Genomic DNA, 9,537 nt, shown 5'->3' with positions numbered 1-9,537 from the left:
TGTGGTGCTGGGGGATTGAACCGCGGTCCCTGTGCTTTGCCAAGCTTGTTTCAAGTAGGTGCTTTAGACCACTGAGCCATCTCTCCAGCCCCAAGGCCTTGATTTTTAAAAATATGTAATTTTAAGACAGTTGAAAACACAAGAAATTAATTTGACAAATGTAAAACCTCTCTTTAAAAGTTTGGCTGAGGGCTGGCAAGATAGCTCAGCAGACTAAGCACCTGCTTTGGCAAGTGCAGACACCAGGGTTCAGTTCCCGGTCCTGCATGCCAGGCCGGCCCTACCCCTGGGCACACGAGCCTGCAACTGAGTCCGGATGTGGTGGCACACGCCGGGGAGGCTGAAAGCAGGAGGATCACTATGAGTCCAAGCTGCTTAGGGAGACCCTATACCAAATGCATTTTTTTAAAAAAAAGAGGGGGTTCCGGGGAGATGGCTCGGTGGAATAAGCGCTTCCCTGGCAAGCGCAAGGGCTTGAGTTCAATCCCCGGGTTCCGTTAAAAAAAAAAAAAAAAAAAGTTTGGTTGAAATTCCTATTAAGAGGGCCAGCCAAGGGGGCCAGGGAGATGGCTCAGTAGAATAAGTGCCTGCCTGGCAAGTGCAAGGTCCTGAGTTCAATTCCCGGTTTCGTCAAAAACAAAAGAGGGCCAGCCAAATGCAGGTGCAGGGGCTGGGGGTTCAATCCTGGGCCTTCAGTGTCAGCCCCACCCCCAGGGTGTGCTGAGATGGCGATTGACACTCGGTGTGGTGGCACGTGCCTGTGATCCCCGCTCAGGCTACGAGTCCAATCCAGTAGTGAGACCCTGAACACCCTGTAGATCCTTCCCTAAAAAATAAAATATCTTTTTCCTATTTATTTATTTATTTTTGGTACCAGGGCTCAAGCTTGGGACCTTGCCTTTGCCAGGCAGGCATTATGTTCTGGCCCCAGATTAATATTTTAAGCCTTACTTTGTTGTTGTTGTTGGGGGGGAACACGATGGGAATCGAGTCGAGGACATCATGCTTGCCAGGCAGGTGCTGCGCCACTGAGCTAAAGCCCTGGCCCTTAAGCCTTGTTTTAAACCAAGGCACTAACACTGTATCTGTGAGGGCTGGCAAGATAGCTCAGCGGACTAAGCATCTGCCTAGGCAAGCTCAGGGACAGGCGTTCAGTTCCCAGCACCACATGCCCCCCCCCCCCCCAGGCTTACTGAGCCGGCCACTGAGTCTGGGTGTGGTGGCGCACACCTCTGATCCCAGCGCTGGGGAGGCTGGAAGCAGGAGGACCACTAAGTCTGAGCTGCATAGGGAGACTCTGTATCAAATACATAATAAATAAATAAATCTGTGAATTATAATTTAGAATTATAGTTTCACTGTCACTCTGACTCAGCTTCTGCTTTCCTTGCTTCTGGCCACTGTGAAGCAAGCAGCTTTCTGCAGGGCCCCTCCCCCATGATATCTCAGCTACCATGGACTGCACCCTCGGAGACCATGAACCAAAATAAATTATTCCTCCTTTAAATTATACATGTTAGGGCCAGTCAAATAGCTCAGTGGATTAAAGCACCCGCTTAGGCAGATGCAGCAGCGGGGTTTGATCCCCGGGGTGTTGTGCTGGCCCCACTCCCGGACACGCTGAGACGGCGCTTGAGACTGGGTATGGTGGTGGGCACTTGTAATGCCAGCACTTGGGAGGCTGAGAAGCAGAAAGGATCGCTACGAGTCCAGTCTAGTAGTGAGACCCTGCAGGCCCTGTAGACTCTTGCTGAAATACATAAATAAAGCACGTCAGATATTTTGTCCCTACAACAGAAAACTGATGCGCTAGGCTCACACCATACTAGTAAGTGACACTCCCATCCCTTGCCCAAGGCCCAAGCCCTCAGTACCTCCCGTCCCCTCCCTGTGGCCCCTGCTTGACATGGAAGCACTTAACCCAAGTCTCGCCCCAGCCCTACGTGTTTCAGCACGCCGAGGTTGAAGGTGAATCTCAGTTGCTAATCCTCTGGTCTTGAGGTGGGAGAACATCTAGTGTCAGCGTGGGGTCCTCGTAAGGAGGTAGCAGGGGAGTCAGAGTCAGATCCCAAACGCTGCCCATGCAGGCTCTGAGACAGGCAGGGGCCACAGGCCAAGGGCTGCTGGTGCCTCCGGGGCCCACATTCTCCCTGGGGGCCTCTGGAGGGATTCACCCTGCGGATGTCTTGATTTTAGCCCATGAGGCTTGTTTTGGGCTCTGAGCTGCAGAGCTGTCACATGATAAAAATCTATGTCTTTTAAAGCCACTAAGATCCAGGTAACTTTGAAGACCAGCCACGGGAAACCAACAGGAGCATCACAGATTCATTTGGCCTGGCTTGGAACTTTTATTTTTGTGGCTTTTTCACACAGGGTCTCCTCTGTAGCCCAGACTGGCCTCAAACTCACAGCAGTTCTCCTGCCTCAGCTTCCCGTGTGGAGATGACAGGTGTGTGCCACCACACCTGGCTTGCAGTTGAACTTTATGTCCTGTACCCTTCTCTCTGCGTGCGGGGTTGGCGTGGCGGTGCTGGAGACAGGACCCAGGTTTTGTAGGGCCCTTTCATGCCAAGCAAGCGCTCTAACACTGAGCTACACCCCCAGCCCAGTGTTCACCTATATAATACATTGCTAGAGACGGAGTCTTGCTAGATGGCTAACTGCCCGGGCTCTGCTTCCAAATGACATCTTCCTGCTCCAGCTTCCCAGAGTGCAGGGAGCCCATATATGAAAATGTCTCCGGAATTTGTCCCCGGATCTGCACACTACTTCCTCAGGACAATCTAGATCACCTGCTTCTGTTCTGTTTTCAGTTTTATTGAGACCGGGTCTTGCTATATAGTTTAGGCTGGTCCCAGATCTCAAAGGGATCCTGCTGTCACAGCCTTTTGAATACTGGGATTAGAGGGGTGTGCCATCAAACCTGGTTCATAGCGCTCTCTTGTGGTCATTGAAAGGTATCTCACCCTGCATGGTAATCAACGCAACACCATTGCCATCTCTCCTATGCCAAAACACAGACCAGAGCAGGATGCGATCCCAGCCACTCAGGAGGCTGAGGCAGGAGGATCCCAAGTTCGAGTTCATTCTGGGCAACTCAGTAACTTCTCAAGACCCTGTCTCAAAATTTAAAACGGATAAGGAACATAACTCAGTGCAAAAGCCCTGGGTTCAATCCCCAGGACCCCCCCACACACACACACATGCCGAGTTCCTGGCCCAGAGTGGCCTCTCCTCTGACCTCTGGCCACTCTTCTGTCATCTGGAAAGGGCAGAATAATAGCTGTTACTCGGAGCTGTAGTGTTGCTGCTCTGGTTACTCTTGTTAAGGACTAGCAGACTAAGCACTTGGTGTGATTGGCAGGCTGGGCTGACCAGTGGGTGTGGCTCTCCCTGTTTTATGAATGAATTTGAGTTCCTGAGAGGTGGGGTCATTTGCCTGCAGACTCACAGCCTGTGTCTGTCCTTAATGTTAGAGGTGTAACTCTTTGCCTGGCAACAGTGGGACCAGGGGGAGGAGTTGGCCCAGTGCCACCCGTGGGAGGCCAGAGAGCAGCTCTGATGACTGGCACCGGGACAGGTCCTCCCTCTGGCCCAACCTCTGCCAACGCACAATCCCCAGTGAGCTGCTGGGGCCGAGGGCCCTGGGGTCCTGCAAGCCGTGCTCCACTCAGCCCCATGTGTGTCTACAGGATGCTGTCCACCCTGAGCGACCTGGTGTGGCATGAGAGGATCTGGCTACCACCCAACTGGACATGGGCGGACATGGTGGACCGGGAAGGCATGGTCGTGGCCCACCCCAGCGACTTGCTGCTGGTCCTGCCTCTAGCACTGGTGATGGTGACCGCCCGCCTTGCCTTCAACAGGTGACTGTCCCCTGCCTTGTCTAGCAATCCCAACCCCACTTCTGTGTGTCCCTGCACCAGGCAGGATTTCCTTGTGCACCAAAATGCCTTTTTTTTTTTTTCTTTTTCTTTTTCTTTTTGACACAGGGTCTCACTGTGCAGCTCAGACTGGCCTTGAGCTCATTTTGTAGCCCACGCTGGCCTCGAACTCACAAGGATCCTCCTGCCTCAGCCTCTTGAGTGCTGGAATGACAGGCATGCATGCCACGCCAGACTTAAAATGCTTTTCCTTGGCCATTGCTGCTGGCTTCCTCCCGGTGCTGCAGGGACCTGAGCCCCAGCCCCAGCCTGGAAGGGCAGCCACCCTAGTGCCAGTCCACATGGGACAGAGGGCAAAAGCAGGCCTGAGCTCAATGCTGAAGGGCCACCCTCCCACGTGTCATCCAGCACTTGGGAGGCTGCAGCAGGAGGACCATCAGAAGCGCCAGGCCAGCCTGGGTTACATGGCAAGAACTAGCTCAACATAAAGAAGGAAAGACAAGAACAGGGCTGAATGAGCCGCGTGCAGTGCAGGCCTGCCCTCGCCCTCGGCAGTCACTGACATTCAGGAAACGCCTCACCCCCACAGCAACTGGATCTGCAATGAGCTCCTTGCTGCCCCACTCTGGGCCTCAGGGTCCGCACATGAGGGTTGATGTCAGGGTGGAGGAGATGAATTTCGGTGCCTGTCTGAGGGTGCTGGCCCAGGCTACGTGTTGTGTAGCTGGTAGCATAACTGACCAGGGTCCTCTCTAATCCAAAGGCAGTGGGGGAGGGGCCAGGAAAAAGGGAGGAGCTTGGGAGGAGACGGGACAGCAGCCGCCCCTGGGCATGGGGAAACCAAGACTCAGGCCCCCTATGCCAGGCCACAGGGGGCAGCCTCTCCTCTATGCTTTGAGTGGGTCTAAGTGTCTGGCTATCCCACAGATTAGACTGGAGCCTTTCTTCAGGTTGGCTGTTATGTTTGGCCTGGTCTGTTTTGCTTTTTGAGACAGGGTCTCACTCTATAGTTCAGGCTTGCCTTGAACTTACTGTAGAGCTCAGGCTGGCCTTAAGCTTTCAGAGACCCTCTTGCCTCAGCCTCCCAAGTACTAGGATCACAGGCTAGCGTGTGTCACCAAGAGAAACTTAAAAATCCTGAATTTTGGGCCAGCTAGATAGCTCAGCGGATTAAAGCGCCTGCTCAGGCAGACATGGAAATGGGGTTCGATCCCCAGCATGCCATGCTGGCCCCGCCCCGTGGGCACAATGAGAAGGCCACTGAGACTGGGTGTGGTGATGCGCGCCTGTAATCCCCGTGCTTGGGAGGCTGAAAGCAGGAAGATCACTATGAGTCCAATCTGTGTAGTGAGACCCAGTAGACCCTGTGCTAAATACATTAAAAAAAAAAAAAAAAAGAATTTTGTGCTCTTTCTGTGTGCTTCCTTCCCTAAGTTGGCCCCTGAAAGCCTCAGTTTCCCTACCCAGAGTATGTTCCCTCGCTCTCCTCTCTCCACAGTCATGTCCCTATGTCTCTCGGGCTCTGATGGCTGTGTCCCCTGACCCAGATTCATAGGCGTACCCTTCTGCCATTGGATGGGTATGCGGGATCCAGTCAAGAAGCAGGTGAAGCCCAACCCCACGCTGGAGAAATACTTCCAGAAAAGACCAAAACCTGAGGAGGTGAGAGCTCCGCTTGGTCCGCATGGCCGGTACGGCAGCCCTGGAGCTGAGTGGGAGCTGCTCGCTTGCTGGAAACCAGAGTGGCCTCTGGTGCCACCGCGAAGTCCCTCCCCCGCCCCACTCCACCTGGAAGTGCGGCCCTCCCGCGAGGCCCCGCCCCTGCCCGCCTCCTCACAGCGACCCCGACCCCTGTCTCCTGGTGAGGCGAGGCCCACCCTCCCAGCCCTGGGCATGAGCAACTGACTTGGAGCAGGTCAGGAAAGCCTGGGGGTGCCGCTGCCCGGCCTCATTCTTACCCCCAGGCTCCAAGTGAACAAGGAATATCCCTTCTAAGATCCAGGGGTTCTGGTCCTGCCCCCGACTGCCCTCTCTATAGTAGACACAGCTACCCCACAGGCAAGACGGCAGCTCCAGGGGAGGGAAGAGCAGAACTGAGTCCTCCCTTTCCAGGGACAGAGGGCAGGAAGCCACCACCAGGCCTCTGCGACCCCACCCCCCGTTGCCCCTTCCCCAGGCCCAGCTGGCCCTCCTGGCTGCCCAGTGTGGCCTCACGCTGAGACAGACTCAACACTGGTTCCGGAGACGCCGGAACCAGGATTGGCCGCGCATGTCCAAGAAGTTCTGTGAAGCCAGGTAACCCGGGGCTGGGAAGAGTGGGGAGAGGCCTCCCCCCCCTTGGGCAGCGGTGACGCGGGCGTCCTCTCCTTCTGCAGCTGGAGGTGTCTCTTCTACTTCTGCACTTCCGTCAGTGGCACCTTGGTCCTCTACTCCGTGAGTATGGACCGCCGCACTCAGAGGACCCTGGGAGCTCTTGGGAGACCCCACACGAGGGCGGCTGCTGGCCTTGGGCTTTCGGGAGCTTGAGGCCACTGTCCCTCTGCAGGAGCCGTGGTTGTGGGACATTGTACAGTGCTGGAAACATTACCCCTACCAGGTGAGTAGCATAGGGGTGGGCACGAGCACAGGAGCCGGACCTAAGCCTCATGCCCTAAATTCCCCTCTGAGTGCCACTCTTTTATTTTTGACTCCTTGTGGCTGCCACAAAACAACTGCCCTTGATTACCTCCAGTGCCCGGGAGCTCCCTCTTTCCACGATCACTGGACTTGAAGGCTCTTGGTTTGGAGCAAAGGGTAGTCTTGAGCCACTGCCCTTGCCCTGCTGGTAGGAGACTCCATCACCCACAACTGACTTTGCCCCTCCTGCCACAGAACCTAAAGCCAAGCCTGGCCTGGTGGTACATCTTGGAGCTAAGTTTCTACAGCTCACTACTCCTCTCGCTACCCTTTGACATCAAGCGCAAGGTGAGGCCAAGCCAAGAGCCCTACCAGGGAGAGGGATGTTCCGTGGGGCCCTGAGACCCAGTCTGCACAGGGCACTGGGTTGGAGCAGGGTGACCACACGCATGAGGGTTGGGGTCCAAAGTCCACGCTGGCCCCTAAACTCCTGTCCCCCAAGCCCATCAGTGGGACTCCCCAGGTATGTGTCTGCGGTGACCCACTGTCCCCTCTGCAGGATTTCAAGGAGCAGGTGATGCACCACGTCGTGACTATTTTCCTGATCACCTTCTCCTACGGCGCGAATCTGGTGCGCATCGGGTCTCTGATGTTGCTGTTGCACGACTTGGGCGACTGCTTGCTGGAGGTGGGCCGGTCCTTTCTAACCGCCGGGCCCCGCCTCCAGGGTGTCCCTTGCGGAAGCTCCGCCCTGTCACCCTCCCCAAGAAGCGAGGCCCCGCCCCTCGGACTCCCTGGGACGCAAGGCCCCACCTTCTCCCGTTCCTAGGATAATGAGGCCCCGCCCCCAGGCTCCCTGGGAGGCGAGGCCCCGCCCCTCAGGTACCCTGGGCCGCGAGGCCACGCCTTCCCGTTCCCTGGGTGATGAGGCCAGGCCCCTCCCGCTCTGGGACGTAAGGCTACGCCCCCAGTCGTGCTGGGAGCCTGAACCTTTCTCACCCTTCTAGGGCACATGCTGTGCAGAAGTCCTCTCCTTGCCGGCTCCTTCGGTCCTTTTCCTGGAGACGGGCCCCACCTTGCCTGGTTCCCCAACCCCGCCCCTCCATCCCGCCGGGCCCTAGCCCTGAGCCTTTCTCCGCTGTGCTCCCAGATTTGCAAGATGTTCAACTACATGCGCTTCTCCCGGACGTGCGACGCCCTCTTCCTCGTCTTCGCCTTGGTCTTCTTCTACACGCGCCTCATCCTGATGCCCACCAAGTGAGTGCCCCGTGGGCCCGGGCGCAAGGGGACCTCTGCAGCGTCCCCTGGAACGGGAGGGGGAGGGGCCCCAGCTGGCGGCCGGATAAGCCTGTCCTTGTGGAGGGCGCGCAAGGGGCTGATTGTGCCAAAGAGAAAATGGAATTGGGAAGGGCACAGGAAGGCTGTGTGGCAGCTGGAATTCCTGGGGATGCTTAGGGGCACTGCCCACAGCATGTGCACAGAGGGAAGGTGACCCTCACCCTTAAGGAGTTCCAGAGACAAATCTGCGCCTGGTGGCACACGCCTTCAGCCCTGCACTCGAGAGGCTGAAGCAGCAGGATTACCAAGAGTTGAGTTCAAGGCCAGCCTGGGCCACATAAGGAGACCCTGTGTCATAAAAAGAGAGTAGGTATCAGCCAGGAAGGGAACTGGGGAGCCAGAGAGATTTCCGGAGCAGGAAGGGCCATGTAAGCTGAGAAGTTCCAAAAACTGGCAGCTCCTGTGGCTGACGGGACCCCTTTCTCCCCCACACAGGATCATCTACACCTCATACTACCACTCCATCCAGGAGTTCAGCCCCTTCGTGGGTTATTACTTCTTCCTTGTGCTCCTGGTGTCGCTCAACCTGCTGCACGTGTACTGGTTCAGCCTCATCCTGCGCATGCTCTACAACTACCTGTGGAAGGGTCAGGTATGGCAGAAATGGTGGAGAACAGTAGGCCCCGCGGGGAGGCGCTATCCCAGAGTCCCGAGCCACGCCGAACCCCTCCCTGTCTCTGCTCTGTTCCCCAGATGACGAAGGACATTCGCAGTGATACCGAAGAATACAGTTCCAGCGATGAGGATGAGGACCAGGCGGCTCCTGAATGTCCCCAGCTGCACAATGGGGTGTCTCAAGGGCTGGGGCTGGCCCCGGCTGGTGGCCCCCGGAGCCGGACACCAGGGCAGCAAGCCAATGGGCACACAACCATGTAGCCAGTGGGGGCTGGCTTCGGGGGTGGCTGGCTGGGCAGCACCGGACCTACTCTGGGGATACAGGGAAGCCCCGCCACAGCAGTCAAGGGGGTGATGATCTGTACCCAGACCCTTTCTTCTGCACAACGACAGGACTCTGGGGACCATCTGGAGCCATTCCCAGGGCTGCAGTGAGCCCTGGCTGAGAGGGGATCAGAAGGCCCCGTGCATGCCTGCATCCTGGCACTCAGGAGGCTGAGGCGGGAGAAGTGCCCCGCATTCAAGTGCAAGTCCAGCCTGGAGTACACAGCAAGCCTCTGTCTCACAAACAACAAAAAACAGGGCTTCAATAAAACCTGAACTGAATTCTCTGCCTGAGACCCTGGGTCCCTGTCAGGCTCCTCCTGCCTCCCCGAAATGCAGAGAACATCAGGCTACCCTCTTACACGCCCCTCAAGATGGGGCACTAACTGCCAGGGCTCCCAAACAGATCAGAGCATGGAGAGGAGTCCTCAGGTAAGGCCCAGACACCTCCAGACAGCGCTGTAACAAAAGCCGCCTTTGTCTCAGGGGCAGGCACAGCCTGCAGCTCAGCCGCTCAGCCACTCAGCTGCCGCTATACCCAGAGCATGAATCCTTCGCCTGAGGTCACCTGCAGCCAGGGCCAGGCAGCAGGGCACAGGGGAGACAGAGCCATGCTTGTCCTTGTGGCCCCTGCAGCTGCCACCAGGGGCACCCTGGACCAGTGAAGGAAGTAGCAGGTGGAGCTGTAAATTCCCACTGGCTTCCCAAGGTCTTGGACAGGGTCACCCTCTGGGGGCCCCGTGGGAAGGGTTCCCTTTTT

At 56.8% G+C, this 9,537-nt stretch overlaps 1 protein-coding gene across 2 annotated transcripts in view; it reads left to right on the top strand.

Moving 5' to 3' along the window:
* Nucleotides 1-9,064, top strand: part of Cers4 (ceramide synthase 4) — a 22,123-nt gene extending 13,059 nt beyond the window's left edge. The window contains exons 2-11 of one of the 2 annotated variants that reach the window (XM_004644927.2): nt 3,693-3,866; nt 5,432-5,546; nt 6,061-6,179; nt 6,260-6,317; nt 6,430-6,480; nt 6,756-6,848; nt 7,060-7,188; nt 7,651-7,757; nt 8,274-8,430; nt 8,532-9,064. In XM_004644927.2, coding sequence (XP_004644984.1) covers nt 3,694-3,866; nt 5,432-5,546; nt 6,061-6,179; nt 6,260-6,317; nt 6,430-6,480; nt 6,756-6,848; nt 7,060-7,188; nt 7,651-7,757; nt 8,274-8,430; nt 8,532-8,714 — 1,185 coding nt within the window. In that variant the 5' untranslated portion in view covers nt 3,693 and the 3' untranslated portion in view covers nt 8,715-9,064. Of the gene's footprint in view, nt 1-3,692; nt 3,867-5,382; nt 5,547-6,060; nt 6,180-6,259; nt 6,318-6,429; nt 6,481-6,755; nt 6,849-7,059; nt 7,189-7,650; nt 7,758-8,273; nt 8,431-8,531 lie in introns of those variants that run through there. The other variant, XM_023705147.1, reaches the window with a different exon arrangement.
* Nucleotides 9,065-9,537: the final 473 nt, after the last annotated feature.

This window comes from Octodon degus, unplaced genomic scaffold (assembly GCF_000260255.1).
Source record: "Octodon degus isolate 3935 unplaced genomic scaffold, OctDeg1.0 scaffold00214, whole genome shotgun sequence".
NCBI lineage: Eukaryota > Metazoa > Chordata > Mammalia > Rodentia > Octodontidae > Octodon > Octodon degus.
This window is presented reverse-complemented; position numbering and strand designations above follow the sequence as displayed.